The sequence below is a fragment of the Chrysoperla carnea genome, chromosome 4, assembly GCF_905475395.1.
Source record: "Chrysoperla carnea chromosome 4, inChrCarn1.1, whole genome shotgun sequence".
In the NCBI taxonomy this organism is placed as follows: Eukaryota; Metazoa; Arthropoda; class Insecta; order Neuroptera; family Chrysopidae; genus Chrysoperla; species Chrysoperla carnea.
This window is the reverse complement of record NC_058340.1, coordinates 67,248,971-67,265,305: the sequence shown is the minus strand read 5'-3', so window position 1 is coordinate 67,265,305 and position 16,335 is coordinate 67,248,971. Positions and strand designations below refer to the sequence as shown.

Here is a 16,335-nt window from a genome sequence, read left to right as displayed (position 1 = left end):
ACAAGATTTGTTGCATTCCTTCGACGAAATAGCTGATAAAGATGGACTTATTGGATCCGCTCTCTTGAGTTCAAATTTTGAATATCATCAAGCATCTTTTAACGGGATAAAAGCATCATTGCAGCCTCATTTCCACATGCCAGCGCTACTCAGTACTCAGATCATTCTCATTGTATTATTCAATACCATGGCGATTCATCACCTCCCCGTAACATTCATGTACAGGAATATGTGTAACTTTCGTTCTTTGTTTGTAAACAAATTTTTTGATCCACCCCGTAAGTTCATGTCTAGGTTCAAACATATATGTAATTGCAATAACGTATGCTTTCACTAGACGAAATAAAAATACAAAAAAAGTAGTTGAACACTATTGAAATTAAAAAAATCTCGTGGGTAGCAGAGCTCCATCACTAAAGTCATGTTTTCCCCGCATTTAATATTTCTTTTAGATGCTTTTTATAGAAATAGGATTTCAAAGCTGCTTAAAATATGATTTTGATATATAAAAAAAGAGGAAGGGATATCAAATAGAATGTGTTCTAGGAGTCATAGAAAAGATTTATATTACACACTCCCCCACCTCGTTACCTGCGATTCAGTGCATAAGTCTACAATTTCGGAGAAAATAGCACTAAAAACTGTTATACTATACTTTATACTCTAAGTATACATACAGTATTGTGATACATATTAAAAACTTTCACTCTTCAATTAATTATAAATTTTAAATTCATGATTATACAATTTTTATAATGATGTTATGAGAAATGAATGCAATTTTTTTTAAGTATAAACATACAGAGTGTCTATTTTATAGCAGAATCTAAAATCACTCTATCATCTTTTAAGCTTATAAGTTTTGTTAGATGAAAACTGTTGGGGGAAATTGTTAATTCTAAAATTTTGAGTAGTTCCTCAAGATCCACCTCTCCCTCTCCCTTCTTCCTGAGCCTTGCTTATTATAAATTATATTATTGAACCACAGGAACGGCAGCTTCGAGACTCGATCATTTTCTGGTAGGTTATTTACTACCTTATTTTCCCTCCACTCCCACATCTAATTTAACGTTCCCTTGACAATCTACATTACTCTAGTTCAAGTCCTATGAAAGAGAGGAAAACACTGTATAGCAGATCAAAAATTAATCTACTCGACAAATAATTTTACATAGTTTAAAGATAAAACTCTGAAAAATTCCTTCAATTCGTAATTTTGTTGCGACTTCTTCCTCGTTCCTTGATTGTTTATCCTTTTCTGGTAGATTACCTACCTGCTATTTTTTACAGTAAATTTTACCGATATATTCTCTGTTTTTTATTTCCTCCAATCCTACATCAAATAACCTTCCTTTCTCTCATCAAATTTCCTAAGCCACAAGAAAGAAGCGAAAGTCCTTTTTCATGAAAGTAGCCTAGCAAAAAATTTTAGTAATAGATTTTAAATTTCAATGAACACTCTGTATAACTGTTATAAGTTTATGTTGGTGTTAAACTACTAATTTATTTCCGAGCTGTTATTTTGAATGCATTCAATTACTATTATTCAAAATTAATGAACCAAAACCAGAAGTCGAGATATCGTGAACGGCTAAGGAAATAAATAATGCACTCGGCTTTGCACTCGGCAATAAATAAAATATTGATAAGCAATCATATTTTATTTATAATCACCATCAGGAGATTTTTATTATAAAGTAGCTGTTAAATTAGCGCAATTTTTCCTACCTACCCTAAATTAAAAACATGTCAATTTGTTCGATAGGTTAAAATTTTAAAATAACCCATAGAATATATAACCTAACGGATCTTAACCTTAATCGTTTTCGTTATTAATATGGCTGAAGCTTCTAGTTCTACCAATTCTAATAAACGGAATAATAGTGATAGTACAAATAATTTTTTATCAGAAATTACAGTTTCGTATAAAAATGTAATTATTTTCTTACCCGAACGAAAATTTACTTGGAAGTCTATGGAAACTTTTAAACTTTTTCAAATGACTTATCATTTTTTAGGAAACAATAAAGGAAATACTAAAATTAAATTTTCAAGATAACAAAACCAAAATTAATGAAGACTCAACACAATTGGTGAACGAAGTAATAAAGTTAATGGCCACCGAAACGGTTTTACGAGCATCACAATTAGCTGAACAAGAACATAAAACTACGATTTCAGCAGATTATATTGAAGCGATCATCCCACAAATCGTATGATATTTATATGATAAAATAATAACGTTTTATTCTGAAGTATTTTAGGGACATGTCCATTTCTATCTTTTGAAATAATGCAATATTCACTGAAATTTAACAAGGGCCACCCACATAATTATTTTATATATATTCTTGATTAATAATATTTAAATTCCTTTAACGGCCATGTGTAAAGGAAGAATGCGCGTTTTTCGAGAATAACTCGTGTAAGGAGAACACGTCACTTACAAAATCTGTTGACTACGTTTTACCTTCTCCTAACTTTGGGAACAGGTTCTCAGTAAAGATCCCTTCCAGACAGGATTGGGAGGAGAACCTATAGTTAAGCCAAAGAGCGTTATTTTCTACACTGACGGATCTAAGTTAGAGAAGAAGGTGGGTTGTGGGATCTTTTCTGAAGATCTTGATCTGCGTCTATCATTTCGGCTGCCAGATCACTGTAGTGTGTATCAAGCGGAAGTGATGGCTATTCATGAGGTTTGTGAATGTCTAAGACTGAACACCCTTAGGTGCAGGGACATTACAATCTTCACCGACAGCCAAGCGGCTCTAAAATCCTTCAGCTCAGTCTATCTATCGTCAAAGGTAGCACAAGACTGCCGTATGTCCTTAAATGAGCTGGCGGAACAAATGAATGTAAACCTGATATGGGTACCGGAACACAGAGACATTCCAGGAAATTGTGAAGCTGACGAGCTTGCCAGAAATGGCACAATGCTGCCGGACACAAGCATCAATAAATCCCCGGAAGTTCCATTTACGAACTGCAAGTTACTCCTGAAAAAGGCCAATCTTAGATGGACGAAAGAACGTACATGTGATACTACAAGACAGATATGGTCTGAGTACAATCGCATACGTGTCCGCCTTTTCATTGTAGAAACAGAAGGCTACTTTATGAATACAAATAAAATTAACGGAAGTTCGAAAAATTTTGAGATCAAATAAAAAACTTGTAGTCATACACTAATAATAAAATTATTTTTTATTATTTTAATTATTTATAATAATAAAATTAACAATATTCATAATAATTAATTTATTAACTTGTTATCTTACAATATAATTACTTTTTCAGATGCTTGACTATCCGTAAAAAAAATATTTCATTTTATTTCTTAAAAATAGTATTAAATATTTGGATACAAAAATGAAAATTTTATGAAAAAAAATCCATATCGCCAGAACATCCAATTTCAAGGAAATCATCATCGTAAGCTTGTAAATTTCGATCTGAAGAAGGCGGTGGTGCTGTCGCTGTGGTATTATTCGTTGGAAAAACAGTTGACGATTCAATATGATCCGTCATTTCATCACTACTATTTTCTCGACCATCGGTTACGGGTGATGGCGGTGGATTACTAACGTTTTCCGTATGGTCACTATCCTTTCGTGTACGATTTCCTTTTGATATTTCTATTTCAGCTCGTGTTAATAAATTCGGTAAATTAGTTTGATCTGTATTTTTATCTGTAAAAAAAAACATTTAGGTTTAATAAAATAATATTTATACTAAATTTAGAATGTTGAATTTTTGAAAACCAACTTTTGTTTGATGAATTTCCTGCTTTAGATTTACGATTTTTCTTCCTTTCTCGATTCAATTTCGCTTTGTCTTCTCTAAATATATCTCTTTTTTGTTCTTCGGTAATATCATCGTCACGTTTTACTAAAAAGAAATAAACTCCTCCAGGTGTACGTCTTCTTCTTTGATTCTAAACAGTTTAAAAAAAATGTAAGAACACGACTTCGATCACTACGAAATTTAAATGTGAACCAAACTCTATACGGAAAATGAAAATATAATATTTTATATACGATAGACTTACTTTTCGTTAAATATCAACATTTCGATTGCAACGCAACCATCCTCAGTAGCTAAACTTATTCATATATAACACATTACAAACATTCTAATGTGTATATGAATAGATTTAGCTACTGACGATGGTTACGTTGCAATTAAAATATCGATATTTAACGAAATGTAAGTCTGTTGTACGTTTATTAATTATATTTTACTCGAAGTCAACAAAAATTCATCCTTATACCAGGATAGTATTTTACGTAAAAATGTTTCAGGCAAAATAAAAGGACATTTAGCCAACAAAAACGCTTGAAAAAACTGAAAAATGATGAGCTAGGGCACAACTATATAGTTATTTCTCATTATACTTGACAGTTAGCGGTCGCCTTCAATTGATTTTTGGGTTTCACACTAAATATTTCTTGCAGGTAGGCTGGAATATCGTGGATCGTAAGTATTGTGTCCGCTATTGTTGATGTCATCAATTTGATGATACTAAAATTCACTAACAGTTTGTAGTGACCATTGATATAGGAATATTTTAAAAGGGAGGGAGTATAACCGAGTGGGTGAGTCTCACTCAGGGGGAAGAGGCAGGGTATCATTTTGCCTACTTTTTAGTGGCTGTTAACCAGGCGAATGCTGAAAGTATGCTTAAATTATAATATTTATAATTACTAGATCCGTGGTAGTGACAAACAACCAATCATAGAATTTAGATTTTATATTGTACGAATGTACTTCGTTACTATGTTCATGTTTTGGCTAGTTTATTCGAACGAATCGAAACAAACTCGAACCTAAAAACTGCTTACCATTATTAACATTCCACCATCGGCCTCAATTTTTTTCGTTTCATTAAATAATTCAATTGCTTTGGCTTTACCAGCGGTTGCTATCAAATTTTCTAAAATGAAAAAAAAAAAAACAATAAAAGTCGAATAATAATCGGAAATTCAAACTCTCGTTCAAAGGGCACATATTTGCTTACTTAAAATATCATCTTTTTCTTCATAAAGCTTATTTGAAATATCTGTAGCTACTTCATCGTCTGCACTATCTACAGTTACAGTCAAATCGAGTAAATGTCTAGGAGCACTACTTTTTGCCTCTTCTTCTTCAGTAAAAACTCGCTTACCAAGTCGTAAATGAACGTTTGATCGATCTTTAAATGTTCGCTTTAGACTTCTATTGGGAAAAGTATACGTTTCAACGTCACGGCTTCGATCTAATTTAGTTACATCACAGCTATTCATCGTCTCGGTTAGTAAATCCTCTTGAGCCCTAGCATTCCAAACGCTATATTTATTATGTCTTTTATTTACATGTCGTATATTTTTCGGTTTTAATTTGGCACGCTTTGGTTGTCGACGATTGCCACAATCACTGTCAGATTGACTTGATTCACTTTGATTTGATATTTCATCATCGTCAGAGTTATACGTTTGTGTGACGGGATTTTCTTTCGGTTGTTGAAGTACGGGTCTTTCTAATGGATTGTATTCAATAGCCTCAGGATCCGATGATATCTGAATAACACATAATCCATCATTAAAATATCTGATATATTATTGATAAATCAAATTAAATACCAACCTCTCCATCGCTTTTTTCATAAACAATTTTTGGCTCAACTTCCATTTTTAACGTATTAAAACGTTTGATAAAACAACCGAGTCATGAAAGTTTTATATTAAAAGTTACGTTTGTTATTTGTTTGAGAGAACCTTTTTTACCTAAATGTCTGTAACGAATTACCGTTCAGTATGAAAATTTTTGTATAATTTAAGTATTTTTTACTCAATTCGATTTTTCACAATTTTTTTTTTTGGCTCTTCTCTGAAAACAGTTCAAATTGATTTTAGGTCTGTTCCATAAGACTAATATATTTGGCGGGTAACACAGTTCATGCATTGGCAGACTTTTTATATATGTTACAGGAAAAGTTCATTCTTCAGTAAGAGTTGATTCTTCTTAGGTTAAGCCGACTATGTTTTAGTATGAGTTTACTCTGCCTAGAAAGACCCAATACTTATTAACAATCGATTTTTTCTATACCAATACCATTTACATGTAAAACTGACAGTTCTATTGGGATCTGACAAAAGGAGGCATGACACCTGGTTGTCAAAGTAGAAACTAATTTCAAGTTACAGCTTTTAGTGTTGATCATTGAAAAGTTTGGAGTTGATTACTTTTTGCAAGTTATAATTACAACAATAATAAATAATTGATAAAAAAATTAAATTATGGCATCTGGAAAGAATTTACCTCAATTTAAAAGCACGAGAAGAGTAAAGTGTTGTGTGAAAAATTGCCAAAATCGTTCCAATACGAATACAGATCTGATTTTTCATAATTTGGCTCAAGCAGGCAAATATTACTCGAAAATTGAAAATTATTTTGGTAATTTTGAGAAAATTGATGTCTTAAAATTATGACAGAATACACTGCAATTAAAAAATATCTTACCAAGTCAAAAAGTGTGCTCATACATTAAAAAAAAAAGATTATGTCTCATCAAGTAATTACAATGTTTATAATGGATAATTGAACTACGAACTATGTGTTTTGACATAAAAAAATGAGGAGATATTTATTTATCTATATCGATTAGATGAGGTTTTTCTTTTAAATTAGTTGTTTGTAAACAGTATGACGTTAAACTTACTACATCCTCCTCACTTTCGACTTGATTTTTTCCACATTTAATCACATGAAAGGCTATCAAAAGTCTTTCGCCTTCAGTAAAATTACGATTACTCGGTTTAGTTTGTCCTCAACCACAAATTTCATTAATATTAATCTGCATTCTCTTCTTGAAAAATTGCACAAAGGGTATCTATTGCTATGTTTTTTTAAAATTTGTCACTTTATGTCAGCCATGTTTTTTAGTCCCTCCCATATGTCAGATCCTAATATTCTTATTGCTCTGTCATGCAATCAAAAACAAATCCACCATTTTTTTAAAACACTGAACATCTTTGTGAACAACACAAACCTACTACAATTGATTAGTTGACAATTTGACATTTAAATGTCAAATACTTGAAGTTTCACGAAATGAAACAAATTCTTAAAAATAAAATTGCAATTTTCTTATATAATTTTATTTAAATGTTTTTTTAGAATACATATATCGAATAAAACAAAACTAAAATTAAAATGAGTGTAATTAATGTTCCAACGAAACCACCAAGGGGCGTAAAACATGCCAAGGAAACGGTTTGTTTCTTTAAAATAATCGAATTGAAACTTTTTGAACACTTTTTGTAATTAATTTAATATTTTTCGTTAGAGTGGACTATTAATGTCCGTAATTAGTACACTATCAGCCAGTGAAACCAATGAACAACGTGATCGTGAACGCTCAAAACTAGAATCAGAATATAAACGATGCGATGCGAAATTGGATGAACTTATTTCGACTCACGATGGAGATTTATCGAAGGTATATCAATTTTACGTTTAAATTGGTAATTTAATCATTAGGGCTCCAATTCTTGATCTTTAATCCATTATTCGGGTTATCGTTTTAACTAATGTAAAGTTTAAACAATGAATTTTAGGTAATGCAACTATTTACAACCTTATCAGTGGAAGTGAATGCATCACGGGAGAAAATTCATGCGATTAAAGAAAATCTTCATGCTTGTAAAACGCTACTAGGATGTCGTCGAGATGAGCTTTTGAAATTATGGTTAGAAGGTGTTGAACATAAACACATGCTTCAATTACTCGAGGAGATGTAAGTAAAATAAAATCAAATAACACCTTAGTCTAGGAAACTAAAACTTTTTTTAAATCGAAAAAAACTACATCTATGTAATAATAATTAATTTTTTTGATAACACAGCCAAATTTTATCAGATTTTATTGGAATTTTTTTTGAATCCCATTAATTATGGGTCATTCTTTTCAACTGTGATGTCAGTTTTTCGCCAGCTGTCACATATATGGTTAATTCCGGGACCAGGACTCCACATTCTTAAAACCTATTAGAGCTAAGTTAATATTAATCACAAATTTGAAAATAATGACTCAAATTTAGTAGGATTACATACTTGCTTTATCAAAATTGGATAAAATTTGGATGTGATAGAGCAAAATTAAATTTTTTGGATTCTGATGACGTCATAAAGTTAAAAAATTTGATTTTTTTTGATAACACAGGCAAATTTGATCCAATCTTATTGGAATTTTTTTTGAAACCAAATAATTTTGGGTCATTCTTTTCAACTGTGATGTCAGTTTTTCGCCAGCTGTCACATATATGGTTAATTCCGGGACCAGGACTCCACATTCTTAAAACCTATTAGAGCTAGGTTAATATTAATCACAAATTTGAAAATAATGACTCAAATTTAGTAGGATTACATACTTGCTTTATCAAAATTGGATAAAATTTGGATGTGATAGAGCAAAATTAAATTTTTTGGATTCTGATGACGTCATAAAGTTAAAAAATTTGATTTTTTTTGATAACACAGGCAAATTTGATCCAATCTTATTGGAATTTTTTTTGAAACCAAATAATTTTGGGTCATTCTTTCCAGCTGTGATGTCAATTTTTCGCTAGCAGTCACTTATGTGCTTAATTCCGGGACCAGGTCTCCAAATTCTTAAAATCTATTAGAGCTAAGTTAATTTTGATCACAAATTTAAAAAGAATGACCCAAATTTAGTAGGATTACATATTTGGTTTTATCAAAATTGCCAATATGGTACTTTTTGATACCTTTTAATGAACAGCGAATATATTGATAATAATTACAATTTTAATCCAATTTTGTTTGTATTATTTACTTTATTTATTATCATCCCGATACATAAAAAGCGCAACCTAAATACTTGCCACCGGCGCTATGTACCCTCCTTACGGCCCTGTCACAAAATACAATTATTGTTTTTTTTTTTCGAATAGTGAACTAAATTTAATTCGATATTTAAGAGCTAAAAATCATAAATCGATTAGTATTTAATAAATAATTTAAAATTTCATGAATATTTTTATTTTAATTGGTTTCTAGCGAACAAATGAACGAAGTTCCTGCACAATTAAATTCCTATTTACAAAAGAAACATTACTTACATGCCACAAAACTATTAGTAAATGCAGTGTCACTTGGTAAAAGCACTTTAGAGGGTGTTGAAGCTCTGCGTGAATTAGCCGGTGTCTTAGAATTAAAAAAGAAACAATTACATGTGAAGTTAATCGAAGAACTCAGTCGCCATTTATATTTACGATCAAGTCAAGAAGGTTTTCAATTCCGTCGTCAGGGTTCAGGACGTGATCCTGCACTGTTGGCATCACCATTTCAACGTGAAGCTGAATTACGTGCTTCATCGCGACGTAAAAATGAATCAAAAGTAAAACGTACGTTGTTAGATGTCAGCAATAGTTCAGATCAAAATCGGTAAGCTATAAATTAATTTTATTTCATTCTAATTAATCTTAAGGACGTTCCCAAAAAAATCACGTTTTCTTAGGATCATTTTTAAATCGAGTTTATGCTCATTATAAGCAGGAAAATGTTTTAATACCGTTTACATTGTTTAAATTTTAGATTTGAACTGGTATAAAAGGTATATCTAATCGTTCCGAAATAAAAGCTTTTCTTACATGATTTTAGGCGATACCTCAAAAACTACCTACTCAATAGCTAAAAAATACAATTTTTAAATTTTTTTGGGTTAAAATTACCCTAAACACCAAGTTGTATGAAATTCCGAAACAAAAATTGTTTTTGTGATTTTCTAGAATAATTTTAATAAAAAAAACAAAATCGTATTCTTTTGACGATTGGGGTAACATTTGATTTACCGATTAAACTTAATCCTTCGTATGGGAAGAGTGATATTCACCCTTGAAAAGCTTGCGGTTCAATCGCAAAATAGATTATTAAAACGAAAAATATTATTTGTAGAGCGGAAAATGTTAAACAATATGAAATTATTGAAAATTTACAAGGTGATCCAGAAGCAGACTCAGATCATTTTATGGCAATTTTAGTTGAATGTTTAGCATTATTAGAAAAAATTCCCGAGACTGTTGAAGTAAGTATCCTATTAAAATTTTCCCCATTTGATAAAGAATTTAAAAGAGATTCGTATTGATTTCTAGAAAATAAAGAGTAACATTCAATTCGAGTTAAAAACAATAATTAAGCATACAACAAAAGAAATCATTGATATGAATGCAGCACAAGGAACAAATCAAAATAATTTATTATTAGAATTACTAGAAACAATTTTTATACAATTTCGTTATGTGAGTAAAAGTCATGATTGTCTGTTAAAACATTTAACACGGGCTGTTAAACATCATCGTATTGATGTACGATTATACGAAAAATCTACATTTTGGTTGGAATTACAAACAGTGGTAAGTAATCTATCTTAATATACAGATGTTTATATTGATACCTACTATCTATTCTGGGAGTAAAAAGGCACCTAGAGCAAGAATCTATAGGATTCTTTAAATGCCAGACGCCACGCAGAAAGGTCACAGCTTCCCTCCCAGGATTTCTCGTAGAATTCAGTACTAGGTGATTTAGTTCCTCGATCCATTCATAGATTTTTCTCGTTTGGAATCTTGACGCCTCAAGTTAGGCGAGACGTCTCCGGGTAAGGGATGCCATTTTAAGCAGATGAATTCATTTTTGATAAGGAGTGTTATAATCCTAGCGATCTAAATACGGTATAGATATCTGTGTTTGAAATGAAGTGTAAATTCTAATTTTAGAAAATATTTTATAGCTTCAAACATTACTTACAAGCTACTTAGATATACCAAATATAGCTGTAGATCAAATCCAATCAAATGAATTTTCCGATACAACAGAAATATCAAGTTATTTTTCACGACGAAAGAACCAACCGTAAGTTATAATCAAATATTGAAACTATTTTGCATATTAAAACTTAAAATTTTCTTCCCAGGAGGAAAAAAGGTTCATTATTTACATTCGAAACATCATCAAATGTTCTTAACAATTATTTAAGCGAAACAATTATTGGTCAAGTGGGAAATAAAGATGAACAATTTGTTTGTACACCAGATCCAAATCATATAATTGCTATTTTTATTCCATTAATAAAGTTTGTTAAGGAAATTGAACAGATTTTGGGATCATCCTCATCGCAGTACGTATTGTACACGACTTTGCTATGTCTCAAATTTAATAAAATTGGGTCTAAAGTTGATTCGAATCTCTAATGGTCTTTTTTTTCAAACAGAAATACTCTTACATTGAAACGTTTTATTTCCGATTACGTCACGGATGTATACTTAAATCGCATCAAGAAAAAAATCACAAATGAAATCGATATGGCCGTACGCACATCCGATGCTTGGAAAATTGTCATCTCTCCAGATGTAATGTCCGATTTAAATGTCACAAAACCATTATTACAAAGTGCAATTACTGTCGGTAATTGTATGCGAGAATGGCAATTATTAATGGATAATTTACCCCCGTATGCAAGTCGGATCGCTCAAGCAGCTTTACATGACTTGCAATCGTATCGTGATATATGCCGTGATGCGTATCAAGGAATTGTACAACCACACACCGAAGATAAGCGTATTTGTAGTGCAGCCTGGTTAAATGATGAAGATATTAGTCGATTCTTAAAATCATTACCGAATTGGATTAATTTAAAAGCTCAACGACATATTGAAGGAGCATCGCGTGGTAAACGAACTGGTGCTGGGGCAGGAAGTGTACCTGATCATGCGGATGAGGAAAGTCCAGCGGATATACATCAACGAAATGTTCGGGAGGCTGATATATTAATTAGTAATTTGCGTGAAGGTGGTATTAATTCGTATGAGATTATCAGTGATATGGGATCCTTAAAATGTCTTGCACAGCTTCAAGAGAGCATGGTAAGGCTATCCAATAGTATTATAGATGCAAAAACTCTTTGGAAATTATTTTGATGATAATTTGATACTGACAAAATTATCGATTATTGTGTGGTTTTCATCAAATATTTGATTAAAAATCAATTGGATCTTTGGAAATTTCTAAATAATTTTTGTTATATGACTTTTTTCACCTAACCTCGCCTTTTTTTAGTTGTCGACGTTTTAAACTTTTCTAGGCTAAGATTAGAAAACCAACTGATTTTATATTTTTGGCAATTCTAAACACTATAGTCAGAAATATAAAATCAATTTTAAAGAACACACTTTCTGACCCAACTGACTTTTTTCTACACCCTCATATGAGTGTACTTTTAAATTCCGAGCTTTTGGTCACTTTTCGTTTTTAATACCTCGATAAATTAAACCAATAAATATCCTTTCATTTAAAAATAAAATTCGCGTTAATGTTTTAGAAGGGCACGAATGTGGTAAGTAGATTGACGGTTATCGAAAAATCAGAAAATTAAGCTTGGTTAGGCCTTATTTTGTTCATTCTTAAATTCATTATCCCTCTCCCCTACCCAAAAAACATATTTTCAACATTATACGAATAGAGTAATCTAAAAAGTTTACGCTCTCTTGTTTTTTTAGGAATGGTTTTCAGATGTTGTAAAAACATTTAACGACAAATTAAAAACCGAACCAACAGTGACTGACTACGATGATTTAAGTATTGAACATTCCGATGTGGAGAGTATCGTGAAACTTTTAAATACATTGAGCTTAGATTTTGATGAACAAGCTGATACCAGCTTGTTATTGTTACATTTAGAAGTGCGTGTACAATGTTTTCATTATTTGCTGTCAAAACCTGATTCAAATGGTGGTTTTGGGTCACGTAATAATGATATTATGTCAACGCGTGTCATGTCACAAGAACCGGATCCAAAAGTGCAACAATTGGCACGTGTTTTAAGTGCTATGGATGAAGCTATGAATTCAAGTTTGCAGCCTCACAAATGCAAGGTAACTAATATTTTATTTTTATTAATCGTTTCTAGCCAGGCACATTATAAAGGAAATGCAGATCATATTTTGAAACCTGCTCGCCAAATTGAGAAATGAATTCGATTTATTTTTGTCCTAGCCCACATTCCGCATTTAAAATCCTCTCGTGATTACCCTAATATTAATAATACATAAGAGGGTATCGCAAATGGATCCATGGCACCTAGACTCTACAAGTGGGATCATCAAAGATTTCCATGTTATGAAAGTGGTAGTTCAATCGACAGTTTTCTGTCAAGAGTCTCACTACCATTCTCAACTGTACTCTAGTAAGTTTCAGGCGAGCGCAACAAAGTGGCCTATCTGTAGTTAAACACAGTTTAACCTGTCGCATGCTCTGCGCAAAATACCAATAATCAAGATGGGCTTGTCGTAGTAACATCTTGCTATGAGAATGACAGGCTCAGGTGAAAGGGGAGACAACCCCTCTCGTGTCAATGAGTCCACTGCATCATTCCCTTGAACGCCAGAGTGGCTCGCTACCCAAATCAACAGTCTGACTGTGTTATTCAGTGCCAGACGATTTAGTTCGTCGAAGCATTCATCGACTATGGCGTTGTTCTATAGTGAGTTGTTAATTCTTGAAAACCATAATTTGAAAGGCTAAAAGAGATTGTAAAGTTTAAGGTAGTACCAGCATGAAATCACTTTTCGACAGATTTGGCCGAATTTTTTTTCTCGGGTTTATAATAGCTTTATTTATGAATTCCTAAAATTTCATAATTTTTGACCGTTTAGATCGCGAGATATTTAAAGACAAAGTTCGCGATTTTGAGGGTCATGTCCCATTTAAAGCATGTAAAATGTCCGGTCTCTCCAACTATTTTTTATGATATTATTATATATTGAAGAAAAAGTAGAAAAAAATGTTTATACAATAAAATTCTAAAAAAAAAATTTAGAAATTAATTTTCACTTTCGAGATATTAATTTTGACGTAAATTGATCGAAATTGGGACGTTGGCATAATTATTTCCCATTTAAAACGGTCAAAATTTCTGAAACTTTGGGAATTAATAGTAAGCATTATTAAATTCTTAAATTTAATTTTTCGTTAAATTCTGTCGAAAAAAAAATTGTACCATTGCTTTAACATAGAAACTGCAAATACCATGCTGGAACATCCTTAAGTAAATTTTTTTGTTTTTTTAGTACATTTTCGAAGGTTTGGGACATTTAATCTCAAAAATCTTAATAAGTTCATCACAATTTATGAGTAAAATCAATGATTCTGGTATTGAAATGATGTTACGTAATATATTTATCTTACAACAAACGTTAACAAATATAACAATGAGTCGTGAGATCGCTTTGGATCAAGCACGTCATTACTTTGAACTCTTCTATTTATCACCAGAGGTAATCAGATTACATAATTCAGATTATAGGGATTCTATTCTAAAACCTATCCCTATAAATCTGGAATAATCGAGTATGAATAATTTATTAAAGTATTAAAATATGTATTTTAGGAAATTCTAGCGAATGTTATGGAAAAAGGACCAGAATTTTCAGAACTAGATTATATGAACGCTTTTCAATTGATTTATCGTAGTAATTCGGATAAAATGCAGGGATCATCAGTAAATATTCATTTAGAACGTTTATCAGAGATTTTAGGCGAAGTTGGTGTTACTGTTTAAAAAGCGGCAAATATTTTTTTTATTTATTTACATACACAAAAAGAAAAAATAGGGAATATTCATGAAATTTAAATTTGGTTCAAATATTTTTCTTCCGTAACTTTAATAACTGGACATTTCAACTAAACCATTATTTTAGTAATAAATATCTTTTTAATTACTTAAAATTAATTAATAAAAGTACAAATTCAGTGAGGACATTTAAAAATTTCTAAAACGGAAATTCAAATTTTTATACGGACGTGACATCAAAGTACGGGCTTGTCAAATTTGTTGACATACTGTATAATATTAATTACTTACATTTTATATGGTATTTCATTAAATTATACTATTCTACGGCTTTTTATTAGAAAAATTTATAATAACGAGTGTAAATTCTGTGTTGTAAATTCATTTTTTTAAAGTATAAATTATACCTTGAACTGTCACCAATTGACAGATCACGTACTTATTCGTCATCAACAGAGAGCGCCAAAAAACTGCGTTTAAATATCTCAAAATTATAATGTATTTTAAATATTTTTTTTACACTTAAATACAACATTTTTAAGCAGTATTTATATTTTTTACTTTGTTATAACGGTGTAAACAATGAATTAAATATATAAAAAAAAATACATGAATATTCCCTATTGTTATAATAAATTTTTTTAGATGGTAATTAACAAAAAAACAAATAATTTAAATTATGAGATAATATAGCTTGATAATAATATATATAGAATACAAAAAAAAATATATATAAAAATCTTTTTAAATAAACAATTTATACGAATTTTTATAGCTTTTTTTGTCATATAATTGTAAAAATTTTGAAAAATATTAAAGAATTTCAGAAGGAAGCGACAAAAGTAATTCGTCTCCTGGATGCTGAAATTACTGTTAGTGATGGATTTTAAGACAATCATATGAATCTACACAGTTTTATCGAGACCAGAAGCGATATAGAACAACCAATTTTTCTCTGACGAAATTTTCATCACGATAAAAGTCCAATGATTCAGATAAACTAACAGTTAAAAAATACGTCAGACGCTTCTACAGAATCACGAAAAATTGCCATTGCGACGATAGGAGGATCCATTACATCTCTCCTCATGCTAAGGAATCCGTTGCTTAACTTTCCTTCACGCCATCAACCTGATCGTATTAGATTTTCTTGGAATGCTTTTTATCGATCAAAATATTAAAGTCTCAATGGTGCAAAGCCATACCTGGCTATTAGAAAGTTACTTGGCAAAAGAGTGACAATTTTCGCGTTCTCATCAAGAAGAATTTATAGAGATTATCGTGCTTTGAGGTTTTATTGAACTCAACATGTCCTCCAAACTTAGTGAGATGGTTAAAAATTGATATGTAATCTGAGTGTCAAACATTTTTTTTTCGTGGTTGAAGGGTTTTGCTCAATTTTACACTGTCTAGGGTCCCTAACATGAGTTAATCCGGCTCTGAGCCTCGTTCTCTTTCTTGTAAATATTTCATGTTTTCAAAAATTAGTAAAAACAAAAATCCCATTTCAATAAAAAGTATCTAATACCAAGAAGTATTTATTGAAGGAAAAATTTGACCTAGGTGATTGAACTGCTTCTCATATTTCGTTTAAATGCAAAAATTTTTAAATAATAAACAAGAAAATTATGACTATCTTATTTTTTTATCACTTTTATGAAATAAATAATACAAAAAAAAGATTATTTTGACCTCGCATTAAGTCACCAC

General features: G+C 31.0%; 3 protein-coding genes across 3 annotated transcripts; 2 read left to right on the top strand and 1 right to left on the bottom strand.

The window, feature by feature from the left end:
- Positions 1-1,814: 1,814 nt before the first annotated feature.
- On the top strand, positions 1,815-3,434 carry LOC123297562 (centromere protein X-like). The gene is made up of 3 exons (XM_044879274.1): positions 1,815-1,933; positions 2,019-2,213; positions 3,298-3,434. The coding sequence occupies exons 1-3, from the start codon at positions 1,838-1,840 to the stop codon at positions 3,313-3,315; spliced, it is 309 nt and encodes a 102-aa protein (XP_044735209.1). The 5' UTR covers positions 1,815-1,837; the 3' UTR covers positions 3,316-3,434.
- LOC123297560 (phosphorylated adapter RNA export protein) lies at positions 3,291-5,846 on the bottom strand. The gene is made up of 5 exons (XM_044879273.1): positions 5,623-5,846; positions 5,018-5,555; positions 4,842-4,933; positions 3,766-3,934; positions 3,291-3,689 (listed from the first exon to the last, which is right to left on the bottom strand). Exons 1-5 carry the CDS (start codon positions 5,665-5,667, stop codon positions 3,379-3,381), a joined length of 1,155 nt encoding a protein of 384 aa, XP_044735208.1. The 5' UTR covers positions 5,668-5,846; the 3' UTR covers positions 3,291-3,378.
- A 1,298-nt stretch (positions 5,847-7,144) lies between these two features.
- LOC123297271 (exocyst complex component 4) lies at positions 7,145-14,701 on the top strand. Its single transcript, XM_044878870.1, has 12 exons — positions 7,145-7,251; positions 7,325-7,477; positions 7,596-7,774; positions 9,057-9,443; positions 9,954-10,083; positions 10,151-10,411; positions 10,789-10,910; positions 10,972-11,175; positions 11,269-11,920; positions 12,554-12,928; positions 14,123-14,329; positions 14,443-14,701. The coding sequence occupies exons 1-12, from the start codon at positions 7,192-7,194 to the stop codon at positions 14,611-14,613; spliced, it is 2,901 nt and encodes a 966-aa protein (XP_044734805.1). The 5' UTR covers positions 7,145-7,191; the 3' UTR covers positions 14,614-14,701.
- The last annotated feature ends 1,634 nt before the right edge of the window (positions 14,702-16,335 follow it).